At 32.8% G+C, this 25,513-nt stretch overlaps 1 protein-coding gene and 1 long non-coding RNA gene across 3 annotated transcripts; both read right to left on the bottom strand.

Moving 5' to 3' along the window:
- Positions 1–1,202: 1,202 nt before the first annotated feature.
- Positions 1,203–19,464, bottom strand: LOC134694699 (sodium/hydrogen exchanger 9B2-like). Of its 2 annotated transcripts, none has more exons than XM_063555743.1 (12): positions 19,095–19,464; positions 11,451–11,909; positions 9,678–9,768; positions 9,133–9,315; positions 8,360–8,535; positions 7,662–7,768; positions 6,827–6,991; positions 6,244–6,352; positions 5,036–5,172; positions 3,420–3,591; positions 2,579–2,983; positions 1,203–1,947 (listed from the first exon to the last, which is right to left on the bottom strand). In XM_063555743.1, exons 2-12 carry the CDS (start codon positions 11,890–11,892, stop codon positions 1,460–1,462), a joined length of 2,475 nt encoding a protein of 824 aa, XP_063411813.1. In that variant the 5' UTR covers positions 11,893–11,909; positions 19,095–19,464; the 3' UTR covers positions 1,203–1,459. The 2 variants fall into 2 exon arrangements, with proteins under 2 accessions (XP_063411813.1, XP_063411812.1); XM_063555742.1 differs by having other exon boundaries at positions 19,255–19,464.
- A 4,616-nt stretch (positions 19,465–24,080) lies between these two features.
- On the bottom strand, positions 24,081–25,457 carry LOC134694834 (uncharacterized). Its single transcript, XR_010102620.1, has 2 exons — positions 25,404–25,457; positions 24,081–24,319 (listed from the first exon to the last, which is right to left on the bottom strand). It is a non-coding gene; the product is annotated as an uncharacterized LOC134694834 (long non-coding RNA).
- Between the last annotated feature and the right edge of the window lie 56 nt (positions 25,458–25,513).

The raw sequence follows: 25,513 nt of genomic DNA, 5'->3' as shown, positions 1-25,513 counted from the left end.
CCATAATTTTACTTCATAAAGGCTTTTCAAATATAAACGCTAAGATGTGGTATCTGTTGCAATGACACAACTCTCCCTTGAAGTCACAATGTATGAAAAGTTAAAAACTATTGGTCAGAGAACGGACTTCATCACGGAGCATGTATTACACCAAACAGCAAGCTATAAAAGGCCCCAAAATGACTTGTGTAAAACAATTGAAACATGAACCACCAGAATAATATAAATTAAAAACCAGAAATGAGGAACATAAACTATACCAGGTCCAATAAACGACTACGACTGGCTCCTGACATCTAACTATTGCATACGTATTATTTACTATGTGATTTTAAATAGTTTTGTCTTTGTAACTGAGTAGAAGGTACTGGGGGTCTCTTGTTTAAAATTAAGTTCCAATTAATTAACGAAAACTTTGTTGTTTGAGATTCCTGGTATAGGGGAATTCGTTCTTCATCGCCAACTAAGTTTTAAAACAACTAACTTGTAAACGTCCGAACGTATGGTTACCGTATTGGGTTAAATATTTGAAACGTTAGGACTTGACATTTTATTGAAATATTGACAATTTATTGTGCTGCATAAAAAATTAAATCTTGCAATCAGCATTATGAGGAAAATCGACTGAAATATATATTTCACAAGTTCTTCAGTCTTCACTATCAATTGGGCGATGTATACGATGGGTCTCTGTCTCAACTTTCATGAGAAATGTTTGTTGCAATCATAGACATTCAGATATCGGTAAAAACACTCACCATAGACATCAGGATTGCAATCATGTATTTAGTAAAACAGTCCTTTGATTTAAAAAAAAATTATGATTGTTTCAGTAATATTTGACAAAGGCTTAAATTACACGTCGAGTGAATCATGTACACCACTAGTCGAACAGATTTTTAATTTTTGATTGGTTATATTTTCAAATTTAGATCATTAAAAAGCTATTTACCACCTAATATAACTTACTAGCCACAAAATCAGTTGGTCGGTGACTTGTTACATGTATTTCCTCATCGCCCTTTTAAAAAAAATCAAATTCCTGTATTTAAAGGGTATTTCAAGACAATGCAGGTGAATTGAAATGTCATACCTCATTTGCCTTTTTGACTGCTTTTCTCATAAAATATAACATGTATAAGTTACTCTTGAATTCGTCTCAGATCTCAGATATAATAGAAAGCGCATATATCAGCAAAATAATGAATACACAAAATGTTTTATTATTAATGATGTAAAAACAATACAATAACAATTAACAGAAAAAAGACTTCAGTATAGTACAAATTGCATACACAACTGACTTTGAATGTCAATCTGGTCATATTAATCCTTTACAGTACACACACACACCTGATACTACACCTAGGATAATCATGTTCGCGCACGACGTCCGGAGCGGGGCAAACATCCTTCTGTGTTTATCTTTGTTAGCCAATGATAGCAAGCCATCTCATCTTCAAGTTTGTATTGTTTTTTCATCCATGTTCTTGTCCAGAGATTTGTCTCCACTGTCTGTATTTTGAAAGCCTGGGTTATCTAATCCTTTGTGTTCATTTTTGTTTGATGTGTCTTCAGCTTGAACAATTAGTTCCGTGTCTTTTACTTTCAGTTCTTCATCTTGAACTATTGAATCAGTATCTTTTTCTTTCGGGTCTTCAGCTGGAACAATTGATTCAGTGTCTTTTATTTTTAGGTCTTCATCTTGCACTATTGATTCAGTGTCTTTTACTTTTAGGTATGCAGCTTGCACTATTAATTCAGTGTCTGTTACTTTTTGGTCTTCAGCTTCAACAATTGAATCACTGTCTTTTACTTTTGGGTTTTCAACTTGAACTATTGAAACAGTTTCTTTTATTTTAGAATCTGACAGAGTCACTTTCAAATGAGATTTGTAGACTTCTGGATAATCTGGATGATTTATGTCTATCGTATCGTCAAAGTCATCTGCAAAACAAAACAAGCAAACAGTTTTAGGGTTTGACCAATGGTTTAATAATTCTGTGACAATTAAGGGTAAGATAAGAGTAAATTACAGGTTTATTGCGAAATCATTTGATATAATAGAAGTAACACGACGAATGCCACATGACGATCAGCATCTAAAAACCATTCTGTAGAATCTAAGAACATCAAAACTTTTGCTCATTTTTTTAAATTTTTGTTTAAAGTGTTCGTATACTTTTTTATGTTCTTTTTTGCAATGATATTGTCGGTTTTTATCCTGGTCTTATGAGCTTTGATTTCCCTATTTGTATCTCCTGATTTCATATAAATATACAAGACACACTCTTCAACTATTCTAACGTTTGCCAAAAGAACGCAGACAAAATGTATTGACATGATACTAAACGCATAAGAATAAATAGAAAATCAAATTGAAAAATACAATTTTGGACTAATATGGAGATAATTTCAAATGCAATACCCTATATTTCTTTATAAACATTTGTATAAAGCATTATCAATTTTCTATTTGTTCAAAAAAGTGCTGTTATGACCATTTTCTCACTAGCATAGTTTTCTTCCTACAGTAAGCTAACATGTAATTAATAAAGATTTGCTTAGTAATACATACCTGATTCTAAAGTTATATTTTTATCATTAACTAGACTTAATTTTTCTTCATTATGAACAGGAACTTCAATTACATCCGAGCCTTTTTTAGATTCGGCTTCTGTCTTTGTATCTTTGGCATCAAGTGATGGCTTTTGAGATTCAGCTTCTGTCGTTGTGTCGATGACATCATAAGATGGTTTTTGAGGTTCGATGTCTGTCGTTGTATCCTTGGCATCATGTGATTGTTTTGTAATCTCTAGATTCGTGTTCTCAAGTGGTTCTATAATTATCTCGGTCATTTCAGGCTTTCCATTTAACTCAATTGGTTCATCCTTCATCTTTGTCATATCGATCATCTGAATATGTTTATTATTAACATCCGGGCTTGTTGTGCAAACTTCGATGACTTCTTCCTCTGAGTATCCTACGAAAGAAATGTATTTCAATAATTGGGGTTTCAATGTTGAACATATTTTGATTGTTCAACAACACGAACTAACAAATTATGCAAATTATGAAATATTAAAGCAAGAATAATTTGCATGATAAGTTTTCAATATACAAAGCATTATTCTAGATAAAAACAGCACGATAAACAAACCCCGGATCTTCACCGTTAAATTAAAACAGGGAAGAAAGGTATTTTTGTATTATTAACTTTTCTACATCATATTTACAAATGGAAATGCTTAATTCAAGAAATTCAAAAGATACAAAAATCGTAATCAGCCATTTTCAGATCAGATTTTGTTTCTTGTCTTTTTCATTTGTAGCCATAGCGTTGTCAGTTTATTTTCGATTTATGAGTTTGACTGTCCCTCTGGTATCTTTCTTCCCTCTTTTATAATTTAATAGATTACCTTTTTGTAGAAATTTTGGACCTAAAACTGCCATAAGGGTTGCTCCTATTGGTGCACATATTATAATTGCAAGGACTGACAACGTTAAAATATCTGTGGCATAATTCAACATTTCTTGGTCCGGATTTGACATTTCTCTTACTTTATCTAATGCAAGTCCTCCAATAGCAGCCTAAAAAAAACAAACAATGAAATTTTATTCTAACGTTGCACAACTTTACACGTTCCTCCATTCTATCTTAAGTGAACTTGAAATTAAAGATACTACCGACACAGATGAATTTGCTTCATATTTAGATTTTTTCTCGAAATGACTATTGATGGTTGGTTAAATACCAAAATTTATGACAAACGCGATGATTTTGATTTTCCTATAGTCAAGTTTCCATTTCTGTGTAGCATCATCCTAGCGGTACCAGCATATGGATCGGAGTATACGTATTTTAATTGATACGTTACTCTACAGCTAGCTCAAAGTACGTTGATTTTGAACGAGGAATACTGCTTTCTCAAAAGTTGCTTAGACAGGACTATGAATCAATAAAACTATGGTCATCACTCAAGAAATTTTACGGTCGCCACCATGAGCTGATTGGCCATTATAACAAAAGTGTGTCAGAAATCATATCCGATATTCTTCCTTGTCATAAAAGTCTTCCATCATGACCGAACTGAACAAAGGAACAACACGACGGGTGCCGTATACGGTGGAAATGCTTATCCTTTCGGAACACCTAATTTCACTCCCGGTTTTAGTCTATTTATTATTCATAACTGTTGATGTAAATGTCTTTTGGTTTTGTGAGTCCTTGTTAACTCCTTAGTTTTGATTGTTATTGTCCTAACAAATATACCATAGGCCATTTTATGAGATTGAAAACATTTTTTAAATTAAAAGTGAGGCAGGTGCGTAATGCATTTGCAAACATCACAATATAAGTTCAGGTATCAATGATGCGTTTTTTCTTCTTCTTCTGATTCATCTTATTTTAGTTGTACAAGTCTCCTTTTCGTATATTATCCAACCGATCACGTTATAACTTGTTACTTTTAACACTGTCAACAAAACTTATTAAATAAAAGTGACGAACAAAACGCGAAAAAAAGAAAGTACTCATTTCGAATCGGTTACGACTGTGAAGTCGTTGTTAGAGACAGAAATAAAAGACAACATGTATAGGTCTATTTAAATAGACCTATCTTCAAAGATTTTTTTTCATGTAAAATCTTTTATTTTTCTACGTCTATGGAAAATTGTCGTTATCCCCGAAACAATATCTTGTTTGTTTGTAAATTTCATAATATAAACTACATTTCAAAGTAAAATACGGACCACTATTTGTCTACAAGATGTGTATGTAAGTCATTTGTTTCAATGTGGTTTACAGGAAAAGGAATTGACTGCTTGTTCTTTGCTTAACATTCAGTGTCAAACAGTGGTTTAAAAAAGTTCATTCCTATGTGTGTTGACGTTTATTGTAGTTGTAATTCGGTGTTTCTTTTGTTTCTTTATTTTCCTATTATAGTTGATGTAACCCGGTTTGATTTCTCTAAATAGTTAAATGTCTTTTGAACAGCAGTATACTCTTGTTGCCTTTATTTATTTATGATATTACCTGCACAGTAGCTTTGGACAACCAGGTAAGAGTAATAAAAATTCTTTCTTTTATATTAAATCCAGTACGTAGAGTAACTGTAAAATCTACACCACTTCTCACCACTAGACCAATAGCTAGTGTAAGGATTCCTAAACCTGTAAAGATAAAAACAACAGTTTAATGAAATATCAACACTAGGATAACGAATACAGTTATGCATTTGTTTGCATCTGAGTGTCCTTAGTCAGAAACCTGATCTTCAATGATATCCGTTTATTGATGTGGTTCATAAGTGATGATGGTTTTACGCTTGTCATTGTGTGTGTCCTTTGTAGCGTGCTGTTCGGTGTGACCCCAGGCTCCGTGCTGAAGGTTATACTTTGACCTATAATGGTTTACTTTTTACACATTGTGACTTGGATGGAGAGTTGTCTCATTGGCACTCATACCACATCTTACTAAACCTGTTTATAAAGGTCATCTTTTGTAACAGGGAAAATATATATTATAAAAGAGATGTCCTTTAAACTGACATTAGAAATGAATATACATGACTGCAAAGGGACACAAGAGGGCCCTCATGGGATTTTTGATTATGTGATTACTTGGCCGTTTTTTTAATGATTATTTGATTATTAAGCCAAATATTTCATGATTATTTGATTACCTAGGACTGTATTTTTAGTTTATGATTATTTGATAACTAAAGATAAGCAAATATTTAATGATTATGTGATTATATTGGCAAAAAAATGGTGATTATGTGATTACTAGGACCCCCCCCCCCCCATGAGGGGCCTCACACAAAGGGGATAACCCGACACGAAGGATTTTTTTTTGTAATTGAGATGATCTTCATAGAAGGTTGGATAATTCATGCGAGTTAAATGGCACATATGGGCTCTTGTTGCTATACAAACAATATGCTGTTTTATTCGATTTGTTTTCATTCAATGTACTGCTTCATTACGTTAAATGCATTTTCCCTCCATTTTGACGAACAGCGAGAAACTGTCGAGAAATGATGTGAAGGCAAAAGGCAACAAAAGATTGAACAAATGAAAACAAATAAGTGTGTTGTCTTAAATACAACAAACACGATTCCGTCTATTTTTGGAAATATAATAAATATAAAATTCCAAGACATTCAAAAGCCGACATAGATGGTCAATTAGAGCATTCAAGTTTACAATAGTATTGACTGATCATGTCATATTAGTACCCACCAGCAGTACTTGACTGTATTTTCCCAATATCAACTGCTGCACCAATCAATCCGAACAGAAAATGTTGAGCAATCAACCACACCAAAGCCATCACACTGGATACTTCGTCCTAAATGTTAGAAAATGTAAATAAATATTCTACATTTAAAAAAATTGCCGCTATAAAAAGGACAAATTACTTTACGTGTTGAAGTTGTTGAAATTTTATTGAAATATAGGTTAATACATTGTAACACGGTACACATGTGTGAACCTATTTTGTAACATTTTTATCTTCTAAGAAAGTGACTAGTCATGTTGTTTTGTATCCGTTAGGTAGTTTGGGAAGGAGGTCCCAATAGTATTCGGCCATTAACAAATACCAGAAAAGTAATTAATGGACCAAAAATTTAAAGAAAATGTTTACTTCTAAATTTTTTCGAAAAAAATAGGTCAAAATATAAAAAAAGAGAATAATAGAAAGCTATATTTAAAAAAGAAGAGAATAATGGGCAAAATAAATAGAGAACGGAATGGAGAAAGTTTGCAACAATAATTTAAGACTCCTGTCATTCACACCCTCGCACCATGGTAGTTGTTTTACCTGTTCACCTGGTTTACGTCGTAGGCGCCATTTGTAGCCTGCAACAGTTGCAGTTGTAAGACACCCAAGGGGACCAGCTCCTGATAGTCCAATTTCTGAACTACCAAATATGGCTATCATCCCGAATCCAAATAATAACAAAGAACGATAAAACACTTTATTTGCCTACAAATATAAAATGCTGATTAGAACTTTTAATCAAACATGTTTGTAAACATTACAAAGATAAATTGATACAGAAATTTTACTGGTATCCAGTTGAATCTAGTTTTGTGATTCTTACAAATTTAGTTTTGTCTAGTATTTTCAGATATTAATAAGTACATACAAATAAACATGACCCCTCTTCATCTTTCGACTACGTATTAACCGTAACTCTAGTACGTATGTTTAGATAACAATAAGTGCATCAAATAAACATGACCCCATTTCATCTGTTGACTACGTATAAACCGTAACTTCTTATTGTCCTATCTAATGTAAACTCAGAAACGAATGCATGCATGCGATGATTGTACTATTGTGGTGGTATAGGTTTCGCAAAATTTGCATTTGTAATTCTGATACGTTTTTGTCGGCAGCATTTTCAGAAATAGCTTCGTAGTTCAGCAATCGCAATGATAAAAGCACTCCTAAACTTCTGAAATACAGTATTGTTGTATTATCGTTGACGATCTGTTTGTTTGTGACTTTCCTGAAGAAATTATTTTTGGGGTTGGTATCCTGCAATTGGCCATGTTCCGCGAAACAATGTGTGCCACTGTCAAGCACACATGTAACGTGTTATATTTCTATAGCTTAACATGCATCTTGAATACTAGTAATCATTACTTACGCTGTCTTTTGAAGGAATGTACCATAGAAATATCCCTGCTACAAATCCATAGACTATGCCTACAAATACCCCTAAAGGACCCTTCACAATAGTCACAGCTAGATCACCTAGGAGACAAAAAAGAAGAAATACATGTTTTATCGTTTTAGAATGTGTTTTCACCTAGATATCTTTTGGTTATAAATTTAAGTTGTTGGGTTGCTATCTTATAAATGTATACCCCTTGTCTCCTTTATTTCTACTACGTATGATCAAGAAAGACATCCGACTAGTCTAGCTACTTCTTAATATGATTGTTGGAATGTTCTGTCGGCTCTTGTTGCATATGACAGTATCGGATTTGAAAAAATTACATTCGCATTCGTTCAAAACCTTATAAATTCGGCTGTCGAGAAGACGGACGTCGCAAGCGAATAGTCGAAATGCTGTCTTTCCTTTAGTATCCCCAAAACAGACTACAGTTCAACCATAGCTAGAAAAGAATCTAAATGAACTGTCACTGTATCTGGTTTTGCAAACTTTTATTTGCTTTACATATAACCTTTGCCAGACCTATACGAAACGTGTTTACTTTTACATATGCATAGCATTTAATGATCTTAAATGTTTCCAACGATTTAGAATGAAAAAAAAAACATCACTGGTTATATACATTCTAATAATCATAAACTTATTACTTTGACAGATGTAGTTCATACCTTCAGAAAATATGATTCCCATGAAGACAGAAAATCCCGTGACACACAAAACATTGTCAAGTCCTCCAGCAGCCAATAACATTGTTGGAATTCCCTTTTCCACTCCGTACTGACGATCTTGTAAATTCACGAGGGAGGGTACTGTTACGGCCGGTGACAAAGCTCCCAGAATGCATCTTTAATTGAAATACAAAATATTTTATTGAATCTTTTTTTTATCATTAAAGACAAGGTACGAAATAAATATATCATTCGAGCAGTACTTGTATTGCCTTGGTGGTAGAACAGTAGACTATTAAATAAACCGTTAAACGTAACATTGACGGGTTTTACCTGTTTTAGAAATGAGTTTACACTTTAGGATAGTAAGATGACATATTAGGGAACATTCCAAAAGTATAAATAAGGATTTTTATGTAGGAGTTTTGCTTTAATTCATATTTTTTTAATTTACAGGCGATTTTTCTATATTCCTTCTTTTTTTTTGTGTCAATTATTCATATTACAACATCCCATTAACATTGTTGTCTATGCTTATTTTTCTATTCTTTTCTTGTTCCTACCATTATTCTTCGATCTGCCTGCTATTCTCTATTTTGAATACTTTTCTCTATTCTATTGTGTAAACCTCATTTAAACCATCATAAGTTGAAATGAAGTTACCATAGAAATACTTCTAGATATTCGAATACAAATCCAAAACAGTGGTAGCTTTATTTTTCTGCTACAGAGCCGGAGTATGATGCGAAACAAATCTATTCATTTTGACTTACCCTAACATGAGACTCCATATCCATGGAAACCCGAGTATAAAGTGTGATGCTACGCCCACTGTTATAATCTCACAAGTACAAGGTAATAATGCCAATCGTAGAACAGCCCATGATAACTTCCGTAACTTCACAATATCCAAACCAAGTCCTGCCCTGGTTAGTATGACAGTTAGGGCTATTTTCCTGCAAAGATATAAGTAAAACATTAAAAATACGTTAGGACTTACGAATGAAAACGATGCTATTGAAATATTTTTTTTTAATTATGTAAGTAATTAGACAAGCTCATTGTTGGCGTAAATCAAGGCAAATATGCATACACAAAAACACATACAATAAAAACCAGGAAAGCACTAAACCCTAAAATAACTGTAAATAGATGGTGTAAATATATACAAGTAATTGTCCTTCAAAATATAATGTTACGAGTACACGAATTTTAAAGAAGCATGTTTATATGAACACGTACAAATAAATGTTCATGTATCAATAAAAATAAATGTCAATTCATACCGCCAATACCCTTTTTATTAATTAAAACTTGCCTGAGTGCACCTGACCATTTAGACTCAATACTTTCACCAACTGTGTTGACACCAGGTATATTTCTAAGTAATACTCCAACAATCAACATCCCTGTATATACAATACAATAAACTCATTATCAGCATAACTATAAGTACTACAAGTTTTAGCTTTCTAAAAAGCTATGGACTGCTTCGCTCTACACTAATTTAAGGTTATATGTGTGCATGTGGTTGTTAAATTAGTATTGGAAATGGGGTATATTTAGATATTGATTGATATAAAATGGATGTACTTTAAGAGTGTGCGTTATACACCCATGCTTTTAAAAAAAATTAAAAAAATTCTTGTTGAAAATTAAAACAATTAGAAATTTAGAAATTTAGACACGACTCTTAAGTTGTGCCTTTCTGGAGGTGTGCCTATATTGTCAGAAGTTATAAAATACAGATAAAGTATGTTTGTAAACATTGTATAGGTACATTGTTTAGCAAAGCAAATCGTGCAAATTGCAGAGTAACAAAGCAATTAAACACGTATTAATAATTGATATTTCAATATTGAATTCATCTGTGAAATGTATGCATAATAATACGAGTTAATGACAGTTGATCGAAACTGAAATACACATGGTTAATTATCCGGCATTTGATGTCTTATCCTGGACGAGAAAAGTCTGTAATTATTTATCTCATTTAAGCCAATAGCTGTTGCTGTATCTCAGCCTCATTATAATGCAACCAATTAGAATCTATACGTGACAAGTAATTTATTCAAGATGGCGTGTATTTCGACTGAAACTAATAGCTCCGCACCGTGATGCGAAGTAACAAGTATATACGATGAATGAAGGATATAGTGTTTTCTTCCACAAACAATTTGCTTAATATACTTTTTTGATACATTTTATTTGGTGTTGACATTGATTTTCTTCTGTGCTGAAGTGTAAAGCGCAACAACCATTACTCCTTTAACTGGTTCGGGCAAATATTTCTTTAGATACTCTGTACATCATATTTCGTCTTTGATTGTCTAGTTTCATTTTTAAAAGTACCTTTTTCCGACGTAGTCGGTATAATTTCGGTCTGTGCCCTTTGAACTTAAGGACGCTTAACTCTGGCAACAGAATACGCATGCTCGAAAATCCTTTCTGTGATTGGACAAAATGCTGTCATGGTGGGTGATTTGGTTGTGTTTGAAAAAACGTCTCGTTAATTATATCGTGATGGAAAGCAAGTGAAAAACTATAAATATTTGAACTAGATCTTCCAAAGATTTATATTTTTATTAAAATAATTGTTTCTCCAATAACTCTTTGCATCCATGACAGCTGTTTATTCGGGACAATTATATAGTTTTTAATGTAAACTTTGTTGTACGAACGTACATGACTTTTAGAACGCACCTACGCATGTGAGATTTCCGCGGGGTTTTGGTGAATGTAAACAGAAAGATACGAGGACCGAGAATACTGAACACAAACAGAGAAAACGTTATTTAAATGGTAAATCACTTATTTAAATATAATCGGAAGATAGTTTTAACCATATACTCAAATTTAAATACGTTGGATATCTTTTTAAAGATAGTTCTTGTTATGTTTATGTACCAATAACATGTTACCATGTTTGTTTCTCTGACATTTATCATTTTTGTTTAATTTATACACAATATGCCATTTTTATAAGTATATCAAATACAAAATTTTATCAGTGTGAAATAATTTAAATGAAATAAATGAATATAAATAATATTTATATGAAAAATTCTCTTTTTTTTTTAAATTATCTCACCTAATAAGGGAGGTAGTCGAATAAGAGAAATCAGATAGCCTCCAATAGCACAACCAATAAACAGTATCAGTAAACAAAACAAATTTCCTCCCGGAAGTGCTTGTCCGTGAGTTAACGAATATATAATAATCCACAACTGGACGCAGACGACAGTAAACTGGAGGTAGGTGGCCACGTTTCCGTGAAGAGGCAACATGAAGGCATACCCGAGCCGCTGTATTCGTGATGGATACTCCGGAAGGGGGTTATGACTTGTAAGACAAGGTATACAACATGTGGTACAAGTATCTTGTATCTGATCTATTCTACTCGGTGTTTTCTTTGATTCTTGGTCTTTTTTGGTATCTACATCTTCATCTTTATGTCCGTTTGGAATCTTTCCGTTTCCGTTTCCGGCCCCATGGTTGATGTCACGTTGACGTATTTCAGATTTTCCATTCATTTTTATTGCAATTAGTTCTGAAAAACAAATAAATGGATATAGATCATATTTAAGTCATACGCTGTATTTGCATATACAGTAAAACCTGACTAAACCGAAGCCTTTCGGGACTTCAGATTTTGTTCGATCTTGGCAGGTTTTCGGTTTCATCAGGTTCACAATGCTTAAAATGTGGTATGATTGGTCTTCAGAACAAGTTTGGATTAGACAGGTTTCCGTTTTATTCAGGGTTCGGTTTAATCAGGTTTCACTGTATATATTTATGAGTATGAGAAATTACACATGAGGAACTGGATAGGGATTCCTTCATTTATTTATTTATTTATTCTATAACTTTTTTTTTTAATCATTTTTCTCTATTCTTTATTCATTTTGACCTGTCTTTATATTTCAGGGAACTTTTATTCTCTCTTCTTCATTTGTTTCCCATTTTCCTCGATTCTTTATTTTGGTCACCCTATACTCTGCACGTTTTGCAAATAGTATTCCCTATTCCGTAGTCCATATCCAGACTTTAACATCATATGCCATGTATGGGTATTCGTTTTTGACATAAACAGACGAAAACAATATAAAACTAGAAGTCATCATCATATGTTATTTTTAAATTGTACAACCACAGTATGTTTTAATTTTAGTCATTTTAGTAAGATAGGTATCTTTTAATGTATATTAACTAATAGAGACATATGTGTAATATATAATAGTATATGTCTCTGATGGAACGTATTGAGGAAACAACTATTTGTTGCTCGATAGGAGTCTTTCATGTGTCCTCTAATTTGGAACATTGTTTTGACAGAAATGGTAATCTTTCATAATTCGTTGAAATTTTATTTTAAACATCAAAGTAATAGAAAAATATTTTAAATTTACTTATGTAAAACCAATTGTTAACAAGTATAATTGGTCACTTGTCAATCTATAACGGACTGGATCAATATGTTAACTTGTGTCGGTCAATACCAAATCTTAATCGGTTTGAACCAATTTGATAACAAAAATCGGTCACTTGCTACCTTGTCACTCAAACACGGATTGGACGAATTAGTTAACAAGTATTGGTCAAATGTCAACCTTTTGAAGACCTCATTGTGGAAAAATTAAAAATCCACCGAATTTCTGTGTGACGTTATAATTTAATGTTTTTGGGGGTATTGACATTATTTATAGTATATCACCGACCGTCAATCACTAAAAACATAGTATACATATACAATGAATGCTTGAATTTTTTTTCAAAAACATAAGTGTATGACCTGTACAATGAAAATATACCTCGAGGCATATTGTTGTTTGTTAAACATAATTATGCTGTTATTATAATGTCAACGCATACAAAAGATAAAGCGCACTGGTTTAATTTTGTCATAGTCTTGTGCGTCCTTTATGACCACACCTTATTGCGCCAATAATATGTCTGCGCCATTAGTTTTGAAATACATAGAAACCTATTACGCAAATTCTGGAGAATTTTTATTTTGTAAAAGAAACTATGTAAGCAAACGAAACGAAATTCACCTCTGTGGGAAAATACTCCAACTTGTATTTATCTAGAATTCTTTTCAGCTTTCCGTCTGACTTAGTTAGTTTTCTTCTTTTATGTACAATAAATGTCGAACTTAGTCCTTTCAAGTTTCTCTTAATCAATATTAAACAATTTCGAACTAATGATCTAGTGTGGTTTCTCGGACATCATTTATCATGGTGTCTTTAAGGTGGTACCCAACCAACACTTTCACTAAAATTAATTTGGCTCGTTTAATTTTCATAAAAATTTGACAAAGTATTTACTTTGACCCTTTAACAAAAATATAAAAATTTCAAAAATTTTGAACCAACCGTTTTGTCAGAAAAATTACACAGGTTATATAGCAGTTTAATAAACACTAATTTTGATCATAAAGAAGCTTAATATTCCCTTAACAACACAACGTAATTAAAACGTTTAGCTGACTTTACAGAGTTATCTCCCTACCATTGGAAGTATTTGGACGCAAGTATTTATCGATGATTTTCTAAATTAATTTCTGATTAATATAAAACTAAGAAATTTTGGTATGATAGCAAAATTAATAGACAACTATCCACAAAAGTTCAAATGAAGTGGATGTAAGCAATTATAGGAAACCGTACGCCCTTCAACAATAAAGAAAACATATCTTATAGTCGCCTATAAAATGCAGGGAAAATATGAAATAAATGAATTGAAAACTAACAGCCTATTGTGCATATTTTTTTTACAATTTGTCAAACCAATTTACAAAAAAATAAAATATGACAAACATGAACCTTCGACAATTACTGAACTAGGCTCCCGAATTTGAACAGACATCTTTTTAAATCATAACCACCCTTTTTAAATAAAAAAAAAGTTCGACACTATGTATACGAGTTTTATAAAAATGTGTTTAGTCTGCAAAACAAATTCTAATTTCATCAATTTAACTTTGAGATATACAACTAACTTACCCATTGTAACACCTTGCAAGTTTTATTCCTTAAACCTTTTCTTTTAAAATTAACATTTTTCTTTCTCCAATGAGATAAAAAAAAAATCTTGCTTGACCTGATAAGGTTTATTATCCTCGATTAGTACGTACGTCCAAATTTGATGTTCACCTTAATATTGGATAAAAGTTTATACGGGTCAACATACTAAACTTTAAACAGTTCAAGTAATGTAACATATAACATGCATGATACTTATGATTATCCAGTAGTTTATGTTTATTTAAATTTGATTTAATTTCTGACGGGTGCCACAAGCGAAGCTGGAATTACTTTCACTTTCGGAAGACCTGGTTTCACTTGCATTATTTTTTAAAGATAGTTTTGCTAAACATTTATATTTCTGTTAAGTGTTTGTGAACTGTGTTTGTATGTGTCTGGTCGTATTTTTTCTTTTGGCCAAGTCGTCTTTTTTTATCATATAGTTTGTGATACCCCTCTTTGTATTTTCTCCTTCATCCCCCCCTTTTTTTTTAAACTAAGCCACATAAACGTAACCGGTGCTAGGCAGATGAATGAGAGGTTTTGTTCCATGTTGTCAATAAGACTTTGAGATGAATAACCGCAATAATATCAAATGTAACAGGCTTATAATTTGATAAGCCAGACGCGCGTTTCGTCTACATAAGACTCATCAGTTACACTCGGGTCAAAATAGTTATCAAGCCAAACAAGTAAAAATTTGAATAGCAATGAGGACCCAAAGTTCTAAAAAGTTGTGCCAAATACGGCTGCGGTAATCTATGCCTGGCAATACAAGCACTGTTCCTTTGCGTTGTCTGTGGTTTGCTGTGTATGTATTGATTTGTGTGTCACGGATGTATAAACTCTGTATTCTTTCTTTTCTATCGAAGAAGAAAATATTATAATGGCGTCTTAGTGAGACAACCTTGGTCTATTGATATTAGTGAATTTACTTTCTTCAGGATAAATTCTGTTATCTGAACATGTTCAAATAAAATTAATATCAGTTGACTAAAAAAAAAACTAGTTTGTTTTTAAATTTTTGGTAATTTGATTTCGAAAATATATATTTTCAGATCCCTTATAAGTGCACACATTAACGACCTCATCAAAGAACAGTACTTTGATGTGTGTCGCGCGCACGAAGATTAAGAGGATAAAGTCAATGAGACAGCAGCAATACAACAACAAAAAGATGTAGAAAAAAACGAATGACACCAAGAGGTAGCAATTAATCTCATTCTGACTAAATTTGGATATAGTTTTTAAAAAAACACATAGTAGGTCAAAATATACATGTACTAAGTTTTGAATGCCTGTGGTATTTCCTGATTTAAATAATTTAACCACTAGAATGCTGTTCAATAATTGTTACAAATAATTAAACAACACATACTAGTCAAATAACATAATATAACGGAATTCTGAGGTCGGAATTACATTGTTTTTTTTTGGTAAGTTTTATTAATGAAAATTATAAAGTTGTAAAAGTTAATATAATTACTTATGTAACATATCTTTGCGTTGATAATGCATGTTTTAAATATTAATTATCTGTAGTTTTTGTCTCTTACAAGGTTAAAACACTACGACATTTACTGTCCTAAGGCACGATGGCATGAAATGACATTTAAAACAACACGTAACTTTTAGACCTTCTTCATTTGATGGTACATACTGACTATGTACAGCATGACCACAACATGCCTTTTGGTGTGTGTTTTTTAAATTGTTAATGATGTAAATTCTGAGGAAGAATTGTTAAATCTAATTTTATAAACCTGTTTGCTCAAGATATCTTTTTTTTGGATAAAAAGTTGCAAAAAATCGTAATGTGTATTCAAAAAGAGGAATGAGGGAAAGGATACCATGGAGACAATAATTAAATAATTAGTTATAGAAAAAAACTTGTTAGTACAAGACATTTACTATGTCAAAGTTTTCTCTTTAAGTCCAAACAGAACTAGCTCTTTTTCCGTTTTTTATAAACTTTTTTTGTCATTATCATTGAACTTTGTCTTCTAAAGGTAGTTTATTTCAGATGATAATGAGTAACATTTTATAACAAATTTCTTTATAGATCGATTTTAAGGTGGTACCCAACACTTTGACTAAAATTAATTTGGCTCGTTTAATTTTCTTTAAATTTGTACAAAGTATTTACTTTGACCAATTGACAAAATTATAAAAGTTTTAGAAAATTTAAACCAACCGTTTTATCAGAAAAATTACACTGTTAATATAGCAGTTTGACAAACAATAATTTTGATCATTGAGAAGCTTAATATTCCCTTAACAACACAACGTAATTAAAACGTTTAGCTGATTTTACAGAGTTATCTCCCTGTAGTGTTAGGTACCACCTTAAACATATAAAGCAATTTTTCTTTCTTTTTTCTACATACATTCCATCTGATAGTCTATAGAGTTAGATAATTTCTGAAACAAAGAACATGCCTGATACGTCAGACACAACAGGACCAGTATTCCTGGTTGCTATTAAAGAAATTTTTTAGCAATCTTGTATAGCAGATTTTGACCATAGTTGTCGTACCGATAGCAGGCAATAGGATGAAAAATAAAACATCATGTTTCACATAGATAACACGTGCAAAGCTCCAACATTAAATCTCCTTTAATATCTCATGCTGTTGTTCTCTTTAATGGTATGTATTGGCAATTTTAATTGTAGCTGTTGACGATATCCTAATTTACATTTCTAATCAAGATATTATTTGGGACATTCTCTGTTCGAAATTTCTCTTTTCTTAGTTTCCAAATTGGATGCTTGAAAGGTAAGCTCCGACCTTGTAACTGTCAATTTTGAAATGACAGCATTAAAAAAGAACTGTCAACTTTGACTCAAGAAATTGCACCCACATGTCATCCGTAAACATGCTACATTGTATGTACAATGTAATAACATCAAATCGTAAGATACTCGAAAAGAGAAACATACATACAAAATAAAATAGTTAAAGGAGTTCCACATATATGAAGTTTAATGAGATTAGAAAGAAACAAAACAAGAAAAGAATTAGAACGAATTAAGGAAACCATTAACAATGGGAGTGGTTTCCATTTTTAGGAAAAATTAAGAAATAAAATAAAAACATGGATGTGATGTCCCCCGGTATGACGTATTAATTTGACAAGTGGTAAAAATAATGTCCGAGCCAAACAAATTTATGATGTTTTGTGTCAGATAAGTGAAAAACGAGACAAGAATAGTTGTAACATATCTATCAACCATTTATGGACAAATGTCATAAATGTCATTAACGTGCCAGCCTTTATTACATCGTCTCAGTTTTGGGTATTTTTGTATTTTAGTAAAAAGAAAAAAAAGAAGAAAAAAAACCCAGATCATTGGCACTCATACCACATCTCATTATATCTATAAAACAACATATTTCGAATCTTTCCCCCCAACTTCTTAGTCTTCTACAACCATGGATATTTTATCGTGTGTTTTTCTATGTTGTAATGTTATGCTATTGTTTCAGAAAAAGGGAGAAGGTTTGGTACCATTAAAACGTTTAATCCCGCTGCAAATGTTTCCACCTGTCCTAAGTCAGGAATCTAATGTACAGTAGTAGTCGTGTTTATGTAATTTATACGTGTTTCTCGTTTCTCGTTTTTTTTTATATAGATTAGACCGTTGGTTTGCCCGTTTGAATGGTTTTACACTAGTAATTTTAGGGGCCTTTATAGCTTGTTGTTCGGTGTGAGCCAATGCTCTGTGTTGAAGACCGTACATTGACTTATAATGGTTTACTTTTATAAATTGTTATTTGCGTGGAGAGTTGTCTCATTGGCACTCACACCACATCTTCCTATATCTATATATAGTTCCAAAAAATGCTGAAGGGGGCGCTTCTAACTGAATTTCCAGAGTGACTTTTGACAGTTGGGTATTCTATATTTTTGTCGGTCCTTGCTGAACCCTTTTTGAAAATCCTGGTACCACCACTAACAATCGAGAAAAGGTTTGGTCTACTGACAAATGTAGAAAATTGTTTCTAATACTAAGACCTCCTGAGATTTTGACAAACATTTGCAAACCACAAGATAAAATTGTACTGGCTAATTCATTGGTGAGATGAGTATAAGAAAGTGCTTTATTAAGAATACAGTAAAACATACACTTAAATAAAAAAGTATACTTATATTAAGAATATCATCGCATGTAAAAGAGTTGTACAAGTTAGTTTCGTTCGCCAGTTTCCAAATATCTGAAGACATACTCTTTTCTAACGTGATATGCATTGACCGATACTTGTGTTGTAGTGTTGACCTTAATGCACTAGATATTCTCAAACTTTTTATTATTTGTTTCACTCTTAAATTTTTGAGATTTTCCCAGGCTTTTTTTATCATTGGAAACTGTTCATCAACAACATATACGGTATTGAAAAACTTACATTGCAACCGAATAAAAATGTTCAGAAGCATGTAATTAGATTTCTGCTTTAAAATAGTGGTGACTGCACTAATTAAGCGCACTCGTATAGCACACAAAATAATAAAAAGGAGTACATTTATATGTGATATACAATTGGCTGCAGTCCTTAATATATGTAATGCTATGCATACAGTAACAAATATAAACAAAATAAAATATTGGAATTCGTACTATTTGGCGTATATTATTCTACAATAATTAAGGAATGACCCTTGAAAAAACACAATTCCAACACAATTGAATAAGATATCTAAATTCGTACCTGTTTCTGCAATGCCGATGCTTCTTTTTCAAAACAAACAAAATCCCAACACAATTGAATAAAATAAAAAAAAATCGTACCTTTTTTCCGCGATTCCGATGCCAATATCAAAACAAACACTATTTCAACACACAACTAAATACAATTTTAAAATTCGTACCTGTTTCCGCAATACTGAAGCCTCTTTTTCAAAACAAACAAAATTCCAAGTGACAAAAAAATATATATCTTAATAGTCCGCCCTGTCACTCTAACATATGACAACCGTAAGATGGCAATGCATCAATGGACGTATGTATGTCAAAAGCGTAATTGTTTAGAATACAGAATTTTATGTCTTGTTATACTAAGTTGTTCTTTATTTCGTCACTTTACGTATATACACAAAACGATAAATAAAAAAGGTGTGACAAGAAATAAGATACGATTTATTACACTGGTCAATCTTGACTCATATGGATGAGGGACACCTAGAGACGTAAATATAGACACGGAAATAAGCGGAGGCACTATATTGGAATTGAGAGGTCGGGGAAGGGGTTTGTTGCTGCTAATAGGGCTTGGGAGGGATATGGGTAGCCATCCTCCATCCAACGATGAATGTTTGGTATATCTATTTGTTCTTAATTTCGTTACTTGACGTTAACTTGCACAAAACGATAAATAAAAAAGGTGTGACAAGAAAAATAAAATACGATTTATTACACTGGTCAATCTGGAGTCATATTGATGAGGGAAACCTAGAGACGTTACTTAACATGGAATTAAGATGACGCAGTTCATTGGGACTAAAGGGTTGCGGATGCCGGCACTGGTAGGGATGGGGAGGGATCTCAATTCATATCAATGAGGGACATCTAGAGAATGAATTTTCACGGAACCGAGTGGAATTACTACATTTTTTGTGAACGGTTGCGGTTGCCTCCACTGAAAGGAATGGGGATGAGGTACGGGTAGCTACCCACCATCAACCAACGGGTTTTGGTTATCTATTTGCTCTTTATTTCGTTACCTAACCTTGCACAAAAACGATAAATAAAAAAGGTGTGACAAGAAATAAAATATGATTTATGACACTGGTTAATCTTTAGTCATATTGATGTGGGACATCTAGAGATTGAATTTTACATGGAACCGAGTGGAATTACTACATTTTTTGTGAACGGTTGCGGTTGCCTCCACCGAAAGGAATGGGGATGAGGTACGGGTAGCTAACCACCATCAAACAACGGGTTTTTGGTTATCTATTTGCCGTTTAATTTCGTTACCTAACCTTACACAAAAACGATAAATAAAAAAGGTGTGACAACTTACAAGAAATAAAATACGATTTATGACACTGGTCAATCTTTAGTCATATTGATGAGGGCCACCTTGAGACGTAACTAGACGCATAATAGAACAGATGCACAAGTGGCGGATCCAGGGGGAGGGACGACCCTTTTTTTTTGCCAAAAAAATCGAATGTTTTCCTTATGACATGTTATTTTATATACAAATGTTGTGTATAAATTCGTTCATTTTCTTTTTATACTTATAATGAATTGAGCCCCCTTTGATTTTACAGCATACATTGTAGAATCAAAGAGTCGTTGATCATACCACTGCTAGTAAGGCAGAGGAAAGATGCAAAAGAACCGACTTCTACGCTATAAATCTAGTAAAAATTTGATTTCTAAAGAAAAGAAAGCTTAAAATATGTTGACTTTGCTTTGGCAAACGTAGTTTTCCTACTAGCAGCGAAATCCAGAAATACAGCTTATCTGTTTCCAGAAAACATAACATATTCCTTAACATAGGCGGATCCAGGAGGGGGGCTGGGTGTCCACCCCCCCCCTTTTGTGGGAAAAATTTGGTTGATTATATAGGGAATCATTGACGCATGACTGGAACGGCCCCCCTTAGGTCAGTCAGCGCCCCCCCCCCCCCCCATTAGGAAAAGAGTTCTGGATCCGCCATTGCAAGTTAACGTTAACAATCTAACAAATGCACATTAAATAAACGGTATTAAATAAACACTTTTTATAGGTAAACAAAGGGGTATATTTCCAGACTTTTAACAAGTTAAAAATAAGTGAAACACAGACTACCAGACATCAGCAATTAACACCAAACTATTTTTAGGACGAAACAAAAACAAGTAATCAGCGAGGTGCTAAATTTAGGACATACATATTCGATGATATATTAAACTGTGCTTTGTTTCTGATCCTCTGCGTAGCACGCTTCATTTTGGAATGAGTGCAATGAAAGGTTGGCCTGAAATTATAATATTCAAAATCTTCAGACAGAAAAAAAATCTAGATTTTCAATAAGCGTATTTGAACATAAGTTTTAAGTCTGGGCCCGTATTCATAAGGGAGCTACCATTTGATTTTTATGGGGGGGGGGGGGGGGAGCTAGGATGAAATTTGAAAAAAATAGGCAGGACAGGAGTTTTGAGTAAAAAAAAAGGCAGGATGAGACACTTGCAAAAAAAAAATAGTCAGGACGACGATTTAGGTAAAAAAAAAAGTCAGATTAAACTAAAAAAAAAAAAGGCAGGACCGAACAGAGTGAAAAATAAAAAGGCAGAACAGAAATTAAAGATCCGAACAAAAAGATTTTCCTACATGTCCTGCTATAAATTTGTGCTAAGATTGGATATCTTATTACTTTTAAAAGTTGTTTAATGTCTTAAATTAATAGTTGTACTATGTAGTTGTTAGATAAACGTTAAAACAAGGATGAAGGATTTTTACATTGAAAAACATTATAAAGCTATATTAGTTGGTTATGTTTATTTATATGTGTGGTTTCCTTTCTGACTGTCAGTTAGGTTTTAAAATTTGACTTGACACTTTACACCTTTGCTTCCTGAAAAACCTAGTTATATTCATTTGTTTGAAAAGGACAATACTTTTCAAAATGAAATCTCTGACAGAAGATATTTGTTTTATATGACAAGAAGAACGTTTACATGACAAAAATAGTTTAAAACATTATTTAGCGTGTTTTCACATTTAAAAAGTGGCGACCATGTATTTTTCCAGCTAAGAACATTTTAAACAAAAGACATTTCGTCATTCTTTTTGTTCAATGCCTAACTACTATAAAGACATTATTTTATACAAAGAAGGCAGTATATTGATTTCTATTTATATAGCATCAGTTTGTGCTAAGGTATACATATTGTACAGTCCGGACAATAGTTGAAATCTTACAAAACCAGAATGAGATCAATTTCGTCGAAATGAGCAGCATATTTTTCAATGCATGTACATGTACAACTTCATTATACGAGTGTTATATTATCTTGAAAAATGTAGATTAGCTAGACAGATACTTTATTATATGAAGATACCAGGTATCATATATAAAAAGTAAAATCACAAAAATACTGAACTCAGAGGAAAATCAAATAGGAAAGTCAATAATCATGGCATAATCAAACGACAAAACACAACAACAGTCATATTCCTGGCTTGGTACAGGCATTTTCAAATGTAGAAAATGGTGGATTAAACTTGGTTTATAGCACTAAACGTCTCACTTTATACGACAGTGTCATCAAATTCCGTGATATTTTAAATGATGCGTGAACTAAACAGACATAATACGTAAAATAATCAAAATATAGATACAGCAGTCATCGTCGTGTTACAATTTTAAAAGAAACAATTTAACAGAGCACAAAAGAATCTATCAAATTAAAACACATTCATTGCTGTGTCTGGCATATGGGTACAGTAGTCATCATCGTGTTACAATTTCAAAAGAAACAACTTAACAGAACACAAAAGCATCTATCAAATTAAAAACACATTCATTGCTGTGTCTTTGTTATATGTAATTGTCTTAGATCACACAAAGCATCATTCTTTGTCATTACGTTTTTTTAAATAATTGATATGCATATTTGACTGTGTTTAGAATACTTGTCACCTGGGCTTCTAGCATCCTGCAACAAAATCCTCGCTTAGGCGGTACGTACTTGCATAGTTTGATTGTGTAGGATGTATAGAGACGCATCCACGTTCGTTTGAAATGCAAGTGTTAAGTTGTTTTGTCTCCTGTAGTGAGAATTTCACGCTTTCTTCACACAAGAGGAAACTTTAACGAGTTCTTTGTCTGCTGCAAAGCAAATATACTGGTATAATATAATAAAGTTTACTGTTCCAATATACATGTAGAAAGCGGCCGGGGGAAAGTGAGGCAACCTTCCATTACAGTGGCAGTACACATTTATCTCCCTTTAGCTTGACCATTAAACTTTGCAAAACTCTTCCCATTACTTCGATTTATAATTGAAACAATATTCTTGTCTTGAATCTGCATGATATATTTACTTCTGAACACGATCGAGGCAAATGACAATATATAAAAACACGAAATTAAACTTCAGATTTTGTTTCTTACAAAATGTGCAGAATGCCAATCGCTTAAAATGAAAGAAAACCATAAGAAATTATATAGATAATTGCCTACATCTACGTCATTTGGTCTTTGGTAGATAGTTGTTGTTTTCTTTTTTTTCTTCTCACCCATGTGTTCGGTACATTTTTACTAGCTAGCTGTTGACAATAAGTATCGTACGATGATTTGGTATGCGCTTTAATGTATACCCAGTAGTACATATGTTGCGCCTGTCTCAAGTCCGGAGCCTCTGGCCTTTGTTAGTCTTGTTTTTTTGTTTTTTTATATTTAGTTCATTTATATGTTTTGGAGTTTAGGGTGATGTCGATTTTATCTTAACTGGTAAACAACTTGTTTATGTTGGTTAGTTTGGTGCCAGTTGAAATCCGCCGCTAGGTGTGGGATTTGCGTTGCTCGCTGTTTTGAAGACCCTTTGGCGACCTTCTGCTGTTTTCTGGCCATTCACCGGTTTATTGTCTCTTTGGCACATTCCCCATTTCCATTCTCAATTGTATGTCTATATTTGGAAACAGTCAGTAGTGTTTCATAATATGTGTATTTGAATGAATTTGTACAAATAAGAAAATGCAATCAGTTTTTCACATTTAATAACGGTCTACATAATTATAAGCACCCATTTTTGAATAAGTATCTTGATAATGATACTGAGCATTCCAGACAGGTCTGATTACTTCTTTTGAGATTGTCGATTGGTTGTCGTATATATCATGCCGTGAATAGTGTTCACCGTGCAACACCCTCCGCGGCCATCTTCCTGACACAGTACCATTTACTGGAGTTGAGTGGTTGTCGTATGCAAAATAATCGGGCTGAAACAAAAGACATTAATCACATGAATCAGGCAAGTGTTAAGTTATATCAAAAGTGATTTCAACGAGGTCAATGTGTTTGTTTCGTTTTTTTGCAATATTTTTTCAAATTTCGCTTGCGACGAACTTTAGTGTCAAACCGATGAACCTGCAATGAACGGTATTCTGGATTTTATATGAATGCATAAGGAAAGTTTTGTACGTTTGTATATGCTTCACCTTCTTTCAGTCAATAACTATGTGTGAACATTTCTAGGTAGAAAGCAAGGATTTGAAAGCTTATCGATTTTTCAATAAGTAAAATAAAGCAGTACAAATTAGCATGACAGACGCGCGTTTCGTCTACAAAAGACTCATGAGTGACGCAAAAAAAAAAGTTAACTGCCTTATGGTTCTTCCTTCTTTATCATGATGAGGCTTTTCTTTATTGTAATAAGGTTTTTGTATATTAAGATGATGTTTTTCTAAATTATGAGGGTTTTCTCTATTATGATGAGGTTTTTTCTCTATTATGATGAGGTTTTTCTTTATTATGATGGGGTTTTCGTCTATTATGATGAGGTTTTTTTCTCCATTATGATGAGGTTTTTCTTTATTATGATGGGGTTTTCGTCTATTATGATGAGTTTTTTTTCTCTATTATGATGAGGTTTTTCACTATCATGATGTGGTTTTTCTTTTTTATGATGGGGTCTTCGTCTATTATGATCAGGTTTTCTTTATTAGGATAATATTAATACCCAAACAGTTCCCATGTCGTCGCACTCCCCGATACTATATAGGAACCCCTTATTTTCCTGGATTTTCTTTTTTTTAATTCAAGATGTTCTGGTGGTTGGAATTCAATTAATTAAAAAGCTGGAACCAAGCATGCAATTTCATCCTATACATTTTCCAAAACGGCGAATACAAGAGTTATATTCGGAGTGTTCGGTAATAATTAAGTTTGTGTTTAAGAAATGCACGCCTTCTTTTTCCAGCTATTCAGTAAACTTGATATTTAAAAATAAAACCAATCCCGTTATTCAAAATGTGACAACTATGACAAAAGTCATGCGTCAGTGTGAATGATTCCGATTCATACCTCTGAAGACCTTTTGAAATCCTTTGTATTCCGACTGTGGTATTTGGAAGATTTCCCCTGTCTTCTATAGTACACTGTTAGACAAACTATAACAATGCCAAGGATAGTCA

Source organism: Mytilus trossulus, chromosome 13 (genome assembly GCF_036588685.1).
Source record: "Mytilus trossulus isolate FHL-02 chromosome 13, PNRI_Mtr1.1.1.hap1, whole genome shotgun sequence".
NCBI classification, from domain to species: domain Eukaryota; kingdom Metazoa; phylum Mollusca; class Bivalvia; order Mytilida; family Mytilidae; genus Mytilus; species Mytilus trossulus.
Note: the sequence above shows the minus strand (reverse complement) of the source record. Positions and strands in the feature narration are given on the sequence as shown.

Coding starts and splice junctions, on each gene's coding strand:
- LOC134694699 (XM_063555743.1), bottom strand. CDS start 11,892: ATGAATGGAAAATCTGAAATACGTCAACGTGACATCAACCATGGGGCC. Junction 5,173..6,243: donor AATACAGTCAAGTACTGCTG/GTGGGTACTAAT, acceptor TTATCTTTACAG/GTTTAGGAATCCTTACACTA. Junction 1,948..2,578: donor AAATATAACTTTAGAATCAG/GTATGTATTACT, acceptor TTTGTTTTGCAG/ATGACTTTGACGATACGATA.